At 31.8% G+C, this 17,615-nt stretch overlaps 1 protein-coding gene and 1 long non-coding RNA gene across 6 annotated transcripts in view; one reads left to right on the top strand and one right to left on the bottom strand.

Moving 5' to 3' along the window:
• The window catches only part of LOC144317233 (uncharacterized), a 42,125-nt gene extending 37,017 nt beyond the window's left edge, over positions 1-5,108 (top strand). The window contains exons 3-4 of the long non-coding RNA XR_013383181.1: positions 2,067-2,172; positions 4,556-5,108. This is a non-coding gene — a long non-coding RNA (uncharacterized LOC144317233). The remainder of the gene's footprint in view (positions 1-2,066; positions 2,173-4,555) is intronic.
• PHIP (PHIP subunit of CUL4-Ring ligase complex) overlaps positions 1-17,615 on the bottom strand; it is a 131,862-nt gene that overhangs the window by 22,286 nt on the left and 91,961 nt on the right. For all 5 annotated transcript variants that reach the window (XM_077903303.1, XM_077903301.1, XM_077903299.1 and 2 more), the window contains 9 exons: positions 13,480-13,599; positions 11,680-11,787; positions 10,991-11,115; positions 10,781-10,863; positions 7,484-7,595; positions 7,051-7,112; positions 4,586-4,741; positions 3,237-3,357; positions 575-700 (listed from right to left, as the gene is read on the bottom strand). In XM_077903303.1, the coding sequence (XP_077759429.1) occupies positions 575-700; positions 3,237-3,357; positions 4,586-4,741; positions 7,051-7,112; positions 7,484-7,595; positions 10,781-10,863; positions 10,991-11,115; positions 11,680-11,787; positions 13,480-13,599 (1,013 nt within the window). The remainder of the gene's footprint in view (positions 1-574; positions 701-3,236; positions 3,358-4,585; positions 4,742-7,050; positions 7,113-7,483; positions 7,596-10,780; positions 10,864-10,990; positions 11,116-11,679; positions 11,788-13,479; positions 13,600-17,615) is intronic.

The following is a 17,615-nucleotide window of genomic DNA, read 5'->3' as shown; positions in this document are numbered from 1 at the left end:
TCATTCCTCTGGTTTTCGTTTAGAAAGCTCAATTCATTCTATGGCTATATAAAATTCCTAAGATGAAAAATAAAAGTGCTGCTCCCTTAAATAGCTGTAGTATATTGTCAGGGGCAATATAATGTTAAGATGAAAAATTCTTAGATGGAAGACACTCACTCACTGCAAAAATTAAACATGTAAACCTCCAAAACAGCTTCCTTAACTGTTAATTCGATAGTGGTATCTCCTACCTGTATGATTATTATTCGGCTTAGAAGAATTGTTTTAGGTAAAACATAACAGGTAAAACCCTTAATATTATTGTCCAAAGTTGGATTTAAAGAAGGATCCATTTTTAAAATATTAACTGCAGAATACAAGTGTAACACAACTTTTGTGATTTCCTAATTAATATTAACCAATGAACTAAATTATATGCTTTCTATATTGAATGGAACTAGTTTACAGCACAGCATGTGACATTACATATATAAATAATTGCATTTTACATCTTAAAATAATGAGATACAGTATTACAATAATTAAAATACAATAAAATACAATACAATAAATAAGTATGGAAAAAACTCACTTTATAAAATGTAGAAGAAGATCAGTCACAAACTTAGCAGATTTCACAATAGGGCTTCCAGGCTCATTAAACGTCCGTGTATTATGCTCTATGTATCGAACTTCCCACATTAGGGAAGAAACCCGCCTTAAACAAACAAAACATTTAGTCTTAACCTCATTATATTTAGAAATATTTGTGCACAATTTAAAACCAGGCATTCTTTCGACTGTAGTCTTATCCAATCACAAAACTCACAACTTAAAATTTAAGAAAATATAGAACCTCATTTGTGTTAGAAGAAATAGAAGAGTAGCAACATTGTGTATTTGCATAGAAAATGACAAACTAGATTAGACACACTAGATTATTAACAGTGCCATCTTTATGAAAGTAAAGACAAACTTCTGGAGTGACTTCTAGAGTATCATTCACTATGTGGTCCCACTTTAAATAACAAGGAAGAAAATACTCAGAAAATATTACTGATATTGATGTGTAAAAAGAAATACAACAATTGTAATTTAAAAAATATATACAATTATGGATATGGAAGTATACAGAAAGTTCTATGATTTCAAATAGCATCACAAGTTTTATTTATTCTAATAATAGAATCAACAAGCATCGTCAGGGCACTCCATAGAAAACTGTGTAAAATAAGGTTTTAGATTAAAGTCAAGCAGGGTAAATTGATAGTAGCAGTATAACAAGAGACTGAACCCAAAGTATCAGAGAGGAAAATCACAAACGGCAAGAAATCTGAAGCCAATGAGTAAAGGAAAAACAAAAAAGCTTCAAATAGTGAAAAAGCATATGAAGACCTCGTTTCATTAAATAAGAACATAATTTGAGTCTTTATTATCAACTTCGAAAATAAGCAGTTTCTAATTTATGTAAGGATTGTGTTCTCAGGTTTTTTCTTAAATTGGCTACTAAGCTAAGCAAATCCAAAAAAGCCTGTTTAAGCTGTAAAGTACCCTGAAATATCATACATCTTAACAGTTAACCATGCTGAACAGTATTTCTATGAGAAAGTACATTTACAACAATAGTGGGAGATGTCAGAAGCTTATCTTGGTAGCTGCAGTCCAACAATTACTGTGTATTAACAACTTTCTCATTACTTTCCCCTACCTTGTTGCATCTCTGAGGCACTAAGTCCAATTCCTATGGCTTAGCAATTTAGGGGTCTGGGGAAAAGGAAGGATGCAGCTAATTTTCCATTTTCTTTTAAATTTCTAACGTGGTTCTATTGAAATAAATGTAAAGAAGTATACTATGAAGGTAAGATGGCTGGGAGGCACAGAACATAGTGATTTTCTCATCTCTATGCTTTTGACAAATATCAATAAAGCAAGAGCAGAAACACCTAACCAAGATCAAAAAAATCTTTAGAACCTGAAATATAACATTTTAGTTTCCTTTATTCCAGTGGCTCTTAGTGATTCTGGGTGAGTAATTTTACCTCGTATTTGGCGACGTTTAAAGACATCTGTCTTTTTTACAATAGGAGCTGCTATTGGCACCTCATGGCTAGAGGCAAGGACAGCCCCTCACAATGAAGAGTTTTCCAGCCTCAAATATCAGTAATGCTTTTGTTGAGAACCACTGCTTCAGTAAGTTACGGAATAATAAATGGTGTTTTCCGTGCGAGATACACAAAGTATCAAATTAGAATTATAACTTAATTAAAACACCAAAGGCACTCTTTATATTAAAAAATACAAAATATGAATAAAAATTTCCCTAAGTTAAAATGAATGATATAATGTAAAGAACTGCATTAATACAAAACTAGCTACAAAAATGAATTTTTTAATGCATTTAAATTAAAATGTTGTGAGGTGCCTACGTGGCTCAGTTGGTTAAGTGTCCAACTTCTAGGTTTCAGCTTAGGTCATGATCTCAGGGTTGTAAGACAGAGCCCTGGAGTTGGGCTCCCCACTAGGTTTGGAATCTGCCTCAGATTCTCTCTATCCCTCTCTACCACTTGCACCTTTGCTGTCTAATAAATAGATAAATACATAAATAAGTGTTAGTCTTCTAAGCAAAAGTCATAAAACCTGGGAAGTATGATTTCATTACATGAAAAGTACAGACTTAAATTCACTTTTCTGTAAAGACATTCCAGGCAATAAAACTACAATGCCTGCCCAAGATTAGAACTGAATGTTTACTAAAATTGTTAACTAGAAGAAGATGCAAATTAATTAAAATTAGGTCTTTTCTAACTCTGTATTTCAAGCTAAACAACTATGAAAAATATCCTGAATTTTTCTAATTTCAAGTACTTATAAGTTAAATATAAGCAAAATAAGGAAAAATATACAACTTTTTAATATTATTCTATGAAAAAAATTCATGAACAAATATTTCAATGTGATGTGTAGGAGAAAATGAGATACTCTGGCTTGCCTTATAAATTACATATAAAGACAGTGAGCACCAACTTGTATTAGTAACAAGAAAAAACTCTGAATAGTGTTTCAAGCCTACAGGCCAGCAGCATCAGCATCCAGGGAACTTGTTAGTTCCCTCAAATCCTACAAAAATTACTGAACCAGAGAATGTATTAAAAAAAAGAAATCCTCAGGTGATTTATACACACATTAAAGTTCAAGAAATGTTCAAGGATCATTTATTTCTCTTTTGGTAGTGGCTATAGCAAATGGGTTCTAACCTGTAAAACCTGTTTTCCAGCCTTTGTTTAATTGTACTTAAATCCGTAGGATATGCCACTACAGTGCAATACATGGGATAGGCTTGTAGATCCACAGGGGCCACAAATGCTGATGCAATATCTAGAATAAAAAAATAGTTTATGTTTATTTTTTGTTTAAAATACTTCAGATAATTCTGCTTAAGACCAATTCTGATCCACATAACCATTAGATTGCCATGGTCTTTTCACAGAAAATACAATTTAGCTAGTTTACTGCTTCCAATGTGTACATTTACACCGCAAAATTCTTGGGATGTTTGTTATTCAGATTCCTTAGAAGAAGAGAAATGACAGATAATATATAAATCTGACCTACTAAGTAACATACATTTCTACACTTAAAACCTGGCCATTCCTGAATCTAGGTTTTTGACATTCTGTCAGCAACACTATTAACACATTCCATTCAAATGTAACCTTTCTCAAAAGTTACAATCTTATTTTACTTAACAGCTTAATTCTTTGAAGTATCAGGCAAGTACTCAGAAGAAGAAAAAGATCCAGAAGTCTTTGACTCAATGTCACTGACCAAATGGCACACAGTAAAATGGTAAAAATCTAAAACCTGGCAAAGATCACTCTCCATTTTTTGCTCATTCACAAACAGTATTTAAGATTCTATTTATGATACTATTTAAAGTGTTGCCATGTCAAAGACTTCAGATGAAATATCATCCAATATGTGTCTCCAGTGTCCACTTCTTATTCATGATAATTTTTCCCTCTTTGACGATTGATTCCTTACTGTAGAGGGTTGCTAAAAACCACCACACTAGACCGTTGTTTTGGAAACCCATGATTCAGACAGCCAAAAGTTTTGTGGTCATTGTTTTTTTTCTTTTTTTCTTTTTTTTTTTTTTAAATGAGACAAAGCAGTTCAGTATTCTCTTCCCTCCCAAGTATTCCCTTGTATAAACATTCATAAAGTTAAGAGGAGAACTGATACAGCTATCCATATAATTGTAATTCAGCTTTTAACCCTCCCCTCCCAATTCACATCATGTCAGCTTATATATATGTTGAGGGATTTCAAAATAGGTTCCGGAGGATCCAGATTTTTCACAGGTACCCCTGGCATTTCTGGGAGCCCTCACTCTAAAATTCAACTAGAGCAACCCCATCTTTAACTGTTCTAGATACCCAAGTCCTAAGTAAGATCTCATTTAAAAAAAAAAAAAAATTCCACTTAAAAATGTTTGAAAACTATGGACATGATATTATGGAAATTTTTTTTTTTTATTTGAATAACATTTCTCCTTTCTTTTGCTTTCTGCCAGCTTCTTCTGTATTCCTGTGTTATTATTTACCTAGTGTCATCAACTGATTTATTCCTGCAACAATTCTTTCACATTCTTCATCCCTGGGATTGGAACCCCATTCTCCATCAAGAGGTTTATAGATCAATGATCTGCATTCAACATCAGTTAAAGGAACACTAGTACCCAGTTCTTCAGGAAATACAGCTGAAATACACAGAAAAGCAGATTTAGTGAATATACGCGATTTTTGCTAATATTTAGGTTATCTCTAGAAAGTATAGTTGATGTTGTCAGAAAAACTAAAGTGTGATTTTGTAAAGATTTGGTTAAGTATGTTCTGTATTTTCATTAAAGAAAAGTATGTTTCAAGGGTCAGTAACATTTTCTAAAACACTAATTTTATTAATAATTCTCTAGATGAGCATATAATTACTTCTACAAAATTATACCTGACAACTTGCTCTACTATCAGTTTCAGATATGGGACAAAGTATTTCTATAAATGATGCAAATTAAAAGTTTTCTAAATCATTTCATGATATAATCTCCATATTTATTTTAATAAAACATACACAAGGTGAAACTGAACTAAAGTGGTGTTTTTCACAAATACTTTGATCAAAGCCTTATTTTGAACAAAGAGAATTATGAACACTAACAGATGATTCATATGCTTGTTGCTTTTAAATTATGATGGTATGCTTTCTGCATAAACTAGGGGGTGGTGGTGACATAAAACCTACAAATCTGCCAACCAACTTTTCCTCTGAACTAGACTTCATAAGAAATATTGGAAAAATATGCTCCTATTTGTATACAAAATTCCTCACACAATGTAATAAAACCCCACTGATGCACACATGTATGTATCCAGACAGAACAAAAACAACAAAAATCACCCCCTTCACAAATGTATATATTTAGGTAGGAAACAAACAGTATATTAATGTCACTAATTCATTTCAAGAAATACCCCATGCATTACAACACTGACTAGCTTCATTTCTCTCATATATAGTAGTCCCATGTGACTACAACCTCAAACTTACAAAAAGAGAAAAATCAAAAGATAATCCATGTAGCATCATTACAAGTTATTTAAAGACTTTATTTATTCATGAGAGGCACAGGCACAGGCAGAGGGAGAAGCAGGCTCCATGCAGGGAGCCTGACGTGGGACTAGATCCCAGGTCTTCAGGATCACACCCTGAAGGCGGCACTAAACCGCTGAGCCACCCAGGCTGCCCTCATTACAAGTTATTTAAGATATTTTATAGTTTCAAACAGTTCTAATTTAGCAGTGAGATGAAAAATATGTTATTGGTATTAAATTTTCAAAGTGGTAACTTCTAGAAAGAACTAATCTTAGATAATATCAGCATGTCTTTTTTCTCATTTCTAAGGTTTACCTGATTCGGTTTAACTCTTCCAAGTTATCTTTTGACTTTTTAGAATATAAAAACTAGTGAGCAACTCCATTATTAATGATTATTTCTATTATGTCACAAGATCTATTTCCTTTTTGTTTATTAAAGGCTATATTCTTACCTGACAGGAAAAGGGATATATTATAGAAAACCAAAAAACAAAAAATAATGTAAAAAATAATTTGTTGAAGTCCTTATATTCCCATCCTTCATAAATAATCATTATTAATATTCTGGAATATATATCCTTTTATTTCTTCATGAATATGCCAATGTGCATGCTGTATTTTTTTTATAAAATAGAAACAAAAATGGGCACTGGATAAGAAGGAAAATGCAATCTGCAGTTTTCAGCCACACTGGCCTTTTCTCAGTTCCATGAAGATGTCTACTTACTGCCTAAGGCTAACTCCTAAGTCCTAAGCAATATATCAGGCCATATGCAAGAAGACAGTTATTATTATTAGTAAACTATCCACTCACGGAGACTATTACATGTGTCAGGCTCTAAAATAAGCACTATAAGCACATGATGCCATTTAATTCTCACAGAAGCCCTGTAAAGTATTAGCTGACAGAATTTCAAAGATTGAAGTCCTAAAAATCTGAAGCTTTGAGTGATTTAAGGAACTTGCCAAGATGACATAGGTAGAAGATGGCAGTGATAGGGTATGAACCTATGTAACACTCAAAAGCCTCAACTCTTTAATATTATGCTTTACTCTTAAAGTGTTCTGAAGTTACAAAAAAATCTGCTTCCAAGTGTTGTTCAACTTCTAGGAGCAAACAACTATTAGCAAAACATTTTCATATATTGCTATAGTTAACTAATTTTGATCTTTCCTGATAGACTATAAATTCCAAGTGGGACAAAGATTATGTTTTTTTTTTTTTTTTAAGATTATGTTTATCTTGTTTATTACTGCTATGCTCCTACCTACAATCCAGTCCGTAACAGGTATGCAATATGTAACACTGAATATTTTCTATAGGATATTCATAACCCTATGCAGTAGCAAGTCAGCAAATCACATTCTTTATTTAAGAAATTAATTTTGTAACACAAAAAGCCTAATATACACTTACCATTGTTAGGAATAAGCTCCATATCCCAAGGACTCATCTTTTCTGTATCTCCATTGTCCCAGCTTAAAGGAAGAAAAATCCCTATGTTAAAAAAATCTAAATATTGTGTTTTAAGTTTATAAAACCACATTTTAAAAATAAGTGCAAGTGTTTAAAAGAAGTATCTGTCACATTATTAACAGATAAGGAAAACATTAAAAGTAATTCAAGCTGGGGGTGTCTGGGTGGTTCAGTCAGTTAAGAGTCCAACTCTTCATTTCAGCTCAGGTCATGATCTCAGAGTCTTGAGATTGAGCACCATTTTGGGCTCCTCACTGGGCCTGGAATCTGCTTAAGATTCTCTCTCTCTCTTTCTCCCCCATCCCTCCTCTTTCCTCCCTTAAAAAAAAAAGGCAACTCAAGCTGAACTAAAATACAACAAACACTCCCTTACCAAACGTTATAGCACTGAAACAAACTATCAGGGTACTCAGGCTGAAGAGGTTCCTGGCTTTCAATTGTTCCAAACCACCAAGCATCATCTATGACTGATCTGAAACGGTCACCTAGACAAGAATAAAAGCCATCTCATTACTCTGAAATGTACTGCTACTGCTGTTACTCCTTTCTTCCAAAACATACCTTTAAGATACTTAAATTACCTGTATAATTTCAAAAATCACATAAAAGTGACCTACACACTCTAAAATAAATAAATAAAATCAGCAACATTGAGGGAAAAAGTTATTTAATAAACACACCAGTGTGACTTACCAGTTTCCAGTACCATTTCGTACATTTGATTAGGGTCAGGAGAAATTCACTCTTATGTTAAGCATTTTTACCAATCTGGAATTTTAAGTTCATCATTAGGATTATGCCCAAAGTCTTCATTCAAAAAAGAAATAGTTTAGATAATTTCTGCCCAACAAGTATTTATAGTCTGTCTTTAATTTCTTGCTTTCTTTAGGCAAGTCACTCCAACAATCAAGACTCTAGCCTAGAAACAATAAAAACAAAACACCCAACCTGCCTTCCTTCATGTCAACCATCTTGAAGGTGTAATATTTATACATTCACTTTCTCTTTTCTGTAAAAACAAGTAAAAAGGAAAAAACTAATCTTTGTAAAATAGACAACACTCCTGTTCCTTTCCTTACACAATTACATTCAGCTATTATCATGTCACTAAAACTGCTTTCCCCAAAGACCCTAATTAACTAACCATCTTCTCAGCTTCCCTCGTGTCATATGAATACTGTGTATCACTCTCTTCCTTTCTGCCACTTTTTCCTCTTCCTTAGCTTTCAGAGTAGAGAGTGATTTTTCTCCTGGTAAGCATAGTTAGAGTCTGGAAGACCTAAGTTCAAATAACTCATCTGTGTGACTTTGAACAAATCAGTTATTTTAGAACTCATCTGAGTTTCATTTTCAAACCATAAAGAGAAAAGTATTTGTTTATATTCTAATTTTTTACCAAAAAAGATGTAAAAGTTTAGAGGGATATATAGCATAAAATGAATTTAAAAATTAAAAAAAAATTTAATGACAAAAAGGTACGTTGGAGTCAGGAATAAGATAATAGAACCCAACTGCATGTTGTTGAGTTCTATTTAACTCTGAATGATATGCATTAGGCCCCAAATTTAGATTCAAGCATTCTAACAGCCAATGTTAAGAAGGAAACATGATCTATTACCAGGTAGTCTCTAACCGCTCTTCAGATACATATTAGTGACACTGAGCTTAGTGAGAAGCTACCATAAAATTAATAAACAGCATTCTTGAAACTACCACAACTTTAAACATAATGATGAGTTTCAAAGAGCTATTTTTTATGATCCTATATACACTAATGACATTATGCTAAAGAAGAAGAACTGGGTAATGTATGCCTAACCACAAATAAACAATACTATAGAAAGATTAACAATGAAATCCAGCAGGGAACAGAGTATACCATCCAGAGTAAGCTTTAAACATTTCTAAACATTTTAAATGGCTATCAGTAGGTAGATGTAGATTTCCTCAGAAATAAAAGACTAAGTACTATTAACTTTAGAAGAAATTATTAATCTATAAATTTAGGGAGAAAAAAGCAGCTATGATACAGATGAGAAAATTCCAACATACATCCATTTGAAATATCTCTTCAATATGTCTAATGCTTGCCATATTTCTTTACTTAGCTCATTTCTGGAATATTCTTGGACTCTGACTATTAATATTTATTCTGCAATTTATGTCAGCAGATGTCCTTAAAAAATAAAATTTTCAGTAACAAATGCAAATAATTTAAAAAGTGTACCAAAGGCTTATAATCAAAACCAAGAAAAACATCTTTAACTTGTGTAACTACTTCTTGAATTTACTTAGATTTCTGAATAATAATTAGTCAGATATTTCTTCACTCACCAATTTCAGACATTAAATATCGATCTCTCCATATAATTTTATGTAATTATATGTATTTTTAAAATCTGTATGGTTTTTATCATGACTATTTATTGTTTGCTACGGAGCCAAACAGTACACAGTTGCTTTCTTCTATAATTTTGTATGATTGCTTCATTTTTTGTGTGTGGTTTGTTTTCTTTGAATGTACAATTAAGTCTAACAGCTTAAACTATAAAACATTCTTCAATATACTCTCCAATGAAGTCAAACATTAGATAATTCATCAGTTCCATTTTCTTTCTTTCCTGAAGACTTTGCTCTTCTGAACTGGTCATCTAGACTTGCTATGCAGATGCTATCCTGAGACTTCTATTGACTATTATTCAGAATTCATTTTGGCTCTTTCCTGTTCTGGATTTCCTGTTTCCTAGAGGGATTCCATGTCTTTCCCTTCCATGGTTTGTTCCCTTATTTGACAGAAACATCTTTCAAAGCTTCCAGAAATATGGTGTAATGGAATTTATATGGAATGTAAATTCTTTTTGGTAACTCCCATGTCTCTAACTTTGATAACTTGCATTTCTCTAAATTTTCTTTTCAGAGCACACACGTAAATTTCTAAGTTTACCAAGACCAAACAAGACAAATCACCATGCCAATGCCTTCCAATGGCATTGCAGGAGAGATGGATTGGCATATCAACTGATGTGCTTTTTCAAACCAAATATGCCATATATGTACCACATCCCACTCCAAGATGACAAAGAGTGGCCCTGTTTGAAAATTAAAAAAAAAAAAAAAATACTCTAATGAATTGCACATCCATGTGAACATAAATTAATGCATCCTAAATGCTTGGAAATTTTAATATTTTTAAAGTTTCTTTGAGTCTTGATTACAAGTTTAAAGACTGTAACAGATTAGGTCAGTAAGAGAAAAATGCCAGTTTAGCTTTGGTACCAGTCCAAATTATTAAACATTTTGAATTGGAAGATATCTTTTGCTTCAAGTTTGAATTATTATATTTTTAAATGGAAATTTAATTCAACACATGAAACAGCTAAAGAAATAGGTATAAACAATCTTTTAGGATTTGACAATGCAGGGCATCAGCATTCCTAATCCTGGTGTTGTTCAAGAGTCAGCTGTATTTTAAATACCTGTATTTAACAGACACTGTATCTTCTTACTTTGCTAATAACATTCCCACAAATGGCAAGAAGATTTCTCTGATTATCTTTTTTCCAAATCACTAAAAATAATAAATCACTTATAATTAATTATAATTATAATTATAAATTTATTAGATTAAGAAAAATAACAAACACGTATGCCTTCTAAATAAATGACCTACCTATGTTCCACCGCCTGTATTTTGCATCATCAAATTGTTGTCTCAAAACGAGGAAATCTATAACATCAGGCATATCGTGGTATCTAATTACAAATAGAAACAAACTGATTAGGTCACATACCTAAAAATATCTAAAAGAAGTTCAAATTTATCTGAATCTTGAAAAACAATCTATAATAAGAAACCACCGCCTCTTTTAATAGTCCTTACTTCATGGTAAATGATCCGCCAGTCAGTTTACCAGTATCAGGATCTAGAAAAGCAAGTTTAAGGCAGCAAAGGGTAGGCAATCCCACTTCATACTTTATGCCAACTATTTTCATCAATTCTTGTTCCTGAGAAAGATACAGAAAATATGAAACCATCTTCACAAAACAAACTGATAAACATAATAACATTTTTTCATTTCAATGATCTAGATAGTGATTACTCTGTGCATGCAAAAATTTACTGACCTATATACTGAAGAATTTATACCTTTATAGTTAACAAATCCTATCTATAGGTAATATGTAATATCTATATATATTATAACTTTAAAAAAAAAAGAGAAGACTTTATTAAAATAAAAGTTTTCCAATATAGTTCCAAAGACCTCTACATAGTTTTCAACCCCGGCTGATAAATCTAAAAATACTTCTTTACAAATATGAAGTTTACCTTAGATATCAATACTAATAAGTTTTACTATACTGACACTTCGTACCCAACTTATAAAATATCAGAGTACATAAATTCAATCTTTTGTTTCTTTGAAAATTAATTGCTTTTACTCTCCAGGACAGCCTCAATTAAAAAAGGTACTTTCATGAGACAGTTTCTTACAGTGAAAAGAGGAACATTCAATACAATTTTCTACATAACCTAAAACTGCACTTTTTAAGTAATAAACACCATACCCGTAGTTCCATTTTATGCCATGGCTGTTTTTTGGGATTGATACTATAAATCTTATTTTTCCGGGCCATTTCAACATAAGCTTCATGTCCTTGCCGAAAGTAGTAAACCTAAAAAGTCAAGTAACAATTTTAAAACTTGAATGTTTCCTTTAATCCAAGATGCAAGATATCAGCTAAAACTGCAAAGAGAGAATTTAATATCCTTTCAAAAGAAATTCTAATATTTTAATATTTTTTCCTTTTCCTCAAATTGTCCAAATGTCATGTAATCAACAAAGTGTTCTAAATAACATTACTTTGGTTATACACCAAGAGATAAAATAAGCAGTTTTTTGGTTTTGTTTCACTGTTTTATTTTTGGATTCAGAATAAGTTGACCAATGCTGTATAACAAAAGTTGTAACTTGGAGTCACGATCAGCTTATCATTCATGTATTTTGGTAGCAAGTGGTTTGTACATATGCAGTAAACTCCGAAATGAAAAATTATTTTTATATATCTTTTATCCTTACAAAGAGAGCAAAGCATGTATTTATCCTCATTTTATGGAGTTCACATTTAAGTGACACCTGATTATTATTCTATAGAACTGGTACTTGACGTAGTAGTCTGACACTATGTATTCTTACCACTATAAAAAAATAGGAGCTTTTTTAAAAAAAAAATACTATTAAAATTTTTACAAATGCTATTAAGTTCTTGGTAACATTCTGGGATATCCATTAGTCTACATACTTATATTCTATTTATTAATATCACTATTACTCGAGTTGTTTGAAATTTCATAGGAATAATGCTGAATAATGAGACCTTGTCTAAGCATCAACAATTAAAAACACAACTTAAACATTTTGAAAGAAAATTATTCAATAAGGATTTACACATTTAGTCATCTTGAAATATAAATTTGACTAGATTAAATATAATTTAATCAAGCATCTTTTTGATGCTCAAGGATCTGTCATGCTCTATCAATGTACTAAATTACAAAAATGTTGAAATGTTCTGTCTCTACAAGTCTTAAGTAGGGGCCCTAAAAGAATTTTTTCCAGCTGTTCTTTAGTTACTCTTGCAAAAAAACTGTTTTTGTTTTCTTTTTTTTACTGTCAACTGTCACTTGCTACTTTCTACTACTAATTAGTATGGTTTGCTAAAGAAGCTCATATTATACTTAATTTATTACTGCCAATCTACTGGATACCAGAGGACTCTGTTTCTTAACACTTACGTATAAAATAATACATGAATGCTGGACTACGAATTTTGATCTAAGGTCTTACATTTCCATTTCAAATTCATAAGCACATAGTCCAAAATGATGACCGATCACATTTTCTTAAAAATGAAATATTTCTGACTCCAATACATTTTTAAAAAGATCTAATAAATTATAAACATTGTATTTAAATGAAAACTTATGAAATAAAACTAAATAAAGTGCTGAATTGCATTCTTCCCTTAACATGTCATATATTTAAGCCGCCTTATGCTATGAAAAATATATTTTTAGAAAGAAAAAGAAAATTGGCAATAGAAGCCTTATTAAAAAAATACTAGTTTTTAAAATGCCAATAAGATTTCTATCTTCTTCCGATATATAGTTTTGCTATTGCAATATTTAAAGTGGCAAGTGGCCTCAAAAAAAGATTAGAGCTTTCCTCCTAATTATACTTTTTCCATACATAGCTATAAACATATAAAATGAGATATTTTATGAAACTGCTGTTTTTTACAGTTTCAAGAGCTATTTTAAAAAGCTTAAATATACTTCAAAGAAACAAAGATTGTTTTTAAAAGTACCTCATCACCCATCTGTGGCACAAATGGACATCTTCGGGGAATAGTATCTGTAATCCATGTTGATGGTAACCATTCTTCTAATGTCAAACCATTTTCTGTTAGTTCTCCTACAGCCAATCTCTAGGATTTTAGAACATTATAAAGTAATATTATCACAAAAGTATTCATCTCTCAATCTGTCCTTTAAAACACCTATAGAGACGCCTGGGTGGTGGATTCAGTTAAGCATCCGACTCTTGGTTTTGGCTCAGGATGTGAGCTCAGGATCATGAGCTCCATGTCAGGCTCCATGCTCAGCATGGAGTCCACGTAAGACTCTCTCCTGCCCCTCTCTGCTGTGCTTTCTCTCTCTCACAAATAAATAAATCTTCAATAAAATAAAGTAACTATAAAGGTAGTTAAATAAAGGGTGAAGGAGATTATTGAACAAAAGTATATATTAAGTGTTTTAAAAACCCTTATTCTGGGAAGATGGCAGCAAGTGGCATTATAGTCATTCAATCTTCCCAAATCACCACATAAAAAAAGAACAAGATAAACCAAACTTTACAGACAACATTCAGAACAAGACTAGGTAAATAAGATATCCTCCTAAATCCCAAAATATAAACTCTGTGTAATCTCTCTCTCAAAATCCTATCAGTTTTATCAATATTTCATGTAATAAACCAAGCCATTATTCAAGTTCTTTTTTTTTTAAATCATAGTCATGCCTTGTCATTAAGAACTAAGTTATTTTCATAAGGGCTGAGTAGTGGATAATACAGAAGGCTGTTTCAGTGAGGTGGGCATTATACTTATACAAAGCCCAGGAATATTTTCTCCCCTTTCTCACACCTGGTTCACAATATATGAATTATGTATGTGTATGTGTGTGTGTGTATATATATATATACACACACACACATACACATATAAAAACAAAGGTTTCTGGTTAAACAAATGGATGAATAAAGTTCCCAAGTACCAATATGGGGAAAATTACAGAAAAAAAAAAAAAAAAAAACCAGGTCTGGGAAGGAAAGTAAAAAACATAAGTTTTATACATATTTACCTCTCTCTCTATATATATATAGATATATAGATATATCTATATATAGATACATCTATATATCTATATATATAGATATATATATCTATATATATAGATATATAGATATATATATATGTATCTATATATAGATATATCTATCTATATATATAGATACATATATAGATATATATGTATCTCAATAGTGAGATATTATATATATATATATATAGATATATATATATATGTATCTATATATAGATATATCTATCTATATATATAGATACATATATAGATATATATGTATCTCAATAGTGAGAGGTATGCACTAGCAGGTATATATTCCTGCTAAACACAACTTGTTTCTCATTCAAACATATCAGGAGCACTCTCTTTGAAGATTAAGGGAGAGGTAAATGGCTTGGTATTTGCTTTATGTGAGACAGGTACACTGGAGAATTTTAGTCAAAAGAATGACAGAATCTGACTTTTAAAAGGATCACTCTGGATGCCTCAGAGCAGGGATTTGCAAATTATGGCCCATGGTTCAAGTCCCACTGCTTCATTACTTTTATAAGTCAAATTTCATTGGAACACAGCCATATCCATTCATTTATATATTGTGTATGGCTGCTCTCAAGCTACAACAGCGGAGTAGTGGGCCCCAGAAAAAGTTTCTTGCTCCATACTTTGGAGAACAGAACCTAGGGATAAAAGGGTGGAAGCAGGATGACAGATAGAAGGCTTACTGCAGTAATACAACCTAAGAGTTTATAGTGGCTCACATTACTGTGATAGCAGAAGTGGCAAACAAAACAAAACAAAAACAAAAAACACCCAAATCCCAAAAAAATCCTCAGGTGCTGAATATAGCTAGAAGACAGAGACACAAAAAGCCCCTTATGTACTGGATGTAGAATATGCGGGAAAAAGAGAAATTAAGGAGAACACTACAGTTTTGATGTAAACAACTAAAAGAGTTGTCAATGTGAGAAGAGAAGGGCTGGAGAAGACCAGAGGGGAAAACATAGAATATAAATTTTGTATTATGTTACTTTGATAAGTCAGAGGATATCTGAAAAGTTAATTTATCCATACTGAACACACATTATTACATGATAGAGTTAGAGCCATAGATTTTCAGTTTCTTACATTAAGGTTTTGAGTTAAAGTATATTTGAAAAAGGTTTCCTTCAACTTAAAAAAAAGAAGGTAGGAAAGTCTGAAAATTGTTAATTCCAGCCTCAGTATGGGCTGTTAATTTCAGCAAATATTTCTCCTCACAGGGAGAAAATACCTTGACTGAAATAGCTAACAACTCAAATGGAATCAAGTTAACTATGAAACAGGAATGATCATATTTCTAACTCTAAGACTACGGTACAGCACGGCCATTTCAGAATGATACTAGTCCCCAGTAATTCTTGGGAAATCTAGAATTTTGGGTTAAAGTAAATTTCTATCACTTAGTACTTAGATAAAATGCATTGAATATTCCTCAAAATTTCAGCCTCATATTTTGGAACTTTTTAAAATTTTGGAGATACAAGAAATTGATTCATTTCTATTCATGGAAAGTCTTCTAGGTCTACCTCACATTTTGCTCATTCTGGAAGCCTTACCTGAAACTCTAAGAAAATGTCCTTATTTGATCTCTGAATTCCCATCTTTAAAATTAATCTAGTAATTAAACATATTAGATAATGTGATATTTCACTCACTGTTTTGAAAAAAAAAAAAAAACTATTCTTATACTTTTTATCCATTGAATTGGTTTATAAACGTTAGCATCCAAAAAAATTTATTGGCCTGGTTTCTAGAGTTCCTAACAGTATAATGAACATATATCAGATATTGAGATTACTGCATCTCTGGAGATTTTTTTTTTTTTTTTTTTTTTTTAAGAAAGAGTGTGAGTTAGCAGGCAGGGAGAGGCAGAGGGAGAGGAAATATCTTAAACAGGGTCCATGCCTGCCCCACTGCAGACCTGGACGTGAGGCTCAATCTCCCCACCCTGAGATCACAACCTTCCCAAAATCGAGTCAGACACTTAACCAGACTGAGCCACCCAAATGACCCTGGAGAATTCAATTTTTTAGTAAGCATTTTTTGTATTTGCCTTACTGCTTGTGCTTAATTAATTTGAATATAATTAGTCATATGGAAAATATCTTCATCTTTTCATATATGCAGTAAATATTAATTAACAGGATCTCTCAGTTACTTTCTATGCATAAGAAGAGAAATACTGTGTTTGTTTGGGGTAACAAGACAACTAAGGAATAAGAAAAATTCTATCTACTATTAGATTCATTGGTGGACTAATACCAAACTGTAGATACTAAAACCAAATAAAAGGAAATAGTCTATAATATCCTTACACTTTATGATCTTTAAAGTTTGTCCCTCATAAATTTAGTGGTATACAGATCCTACTGTAATCTTCTAACAAAATGGTGAAATTAAAATATGCCAAATAGTAACAGTGGATCCAAATGTGGCATTGCATGAAGAAGTGCAAGGTGTTAGCTTGTATGCAATTATCAAATCGAGGAATTAGGTGAAGTAAACTGCACTCTTGGGACAAAGTTATGTTCTCACAGGGACTTAAAATACTGTAAACCTTAAAAGTTCATCAAAACTGTCTTGAGCTAATGGAAAAAAAAAGGTTTGTTAGCCAGATATAGGGCTAAGTCAGTTTTCTTAACCAATCTATGTACCATAAAAAATAATGGGTTAACCTACTTTTATCATCACTGACAACACAGAAAAATGTTGGCATATGTGTGATATTCTCTTTGGTAAATCTTTCCGAAACAAAAGCAAAGGAGATAAAAGAATAGTAGCTGTGGAGTCCAAATTAAAGTAATTCATAATTATAAGCTGAAGCAAATAAGTGCTCAAGTGAAACAGATAAAATAAACACTTAAAACAGATGTATTCTTAAATTTTTCAAAGCTCTCTGGAGATAAAGACCTCTTAGATTCCCTAGTATTTAATTCTACATTTGACAACTTATGTTTAATTCTAAAAATGAGAGGTTAAAAAAAAATCTTCCTTATGTTTATTTAACCAAATATACTTTCCATTTATAGTCTCTTGGGGA

This window comes from Canis aureus, chromosome 7 (genome assembly GCF_053574225.1).
Source record: "Canis aureus isolate CA01 chromosome 7, VMU_Caureus_v.1.0, whole genome shotgun sequence".
Classification (NCBI taxonomy): domain Eukaryota; kingdom Metazoa; phylum Chordata; class Mammalia; order Carnivora; family Canidae; genus Canis; species Canis aureus.
The sequence above is the reverse complement of the archived record's forward strand: the minus strand, read 5'-3'. Positions and strand labels throughout refer to the sequence as shown.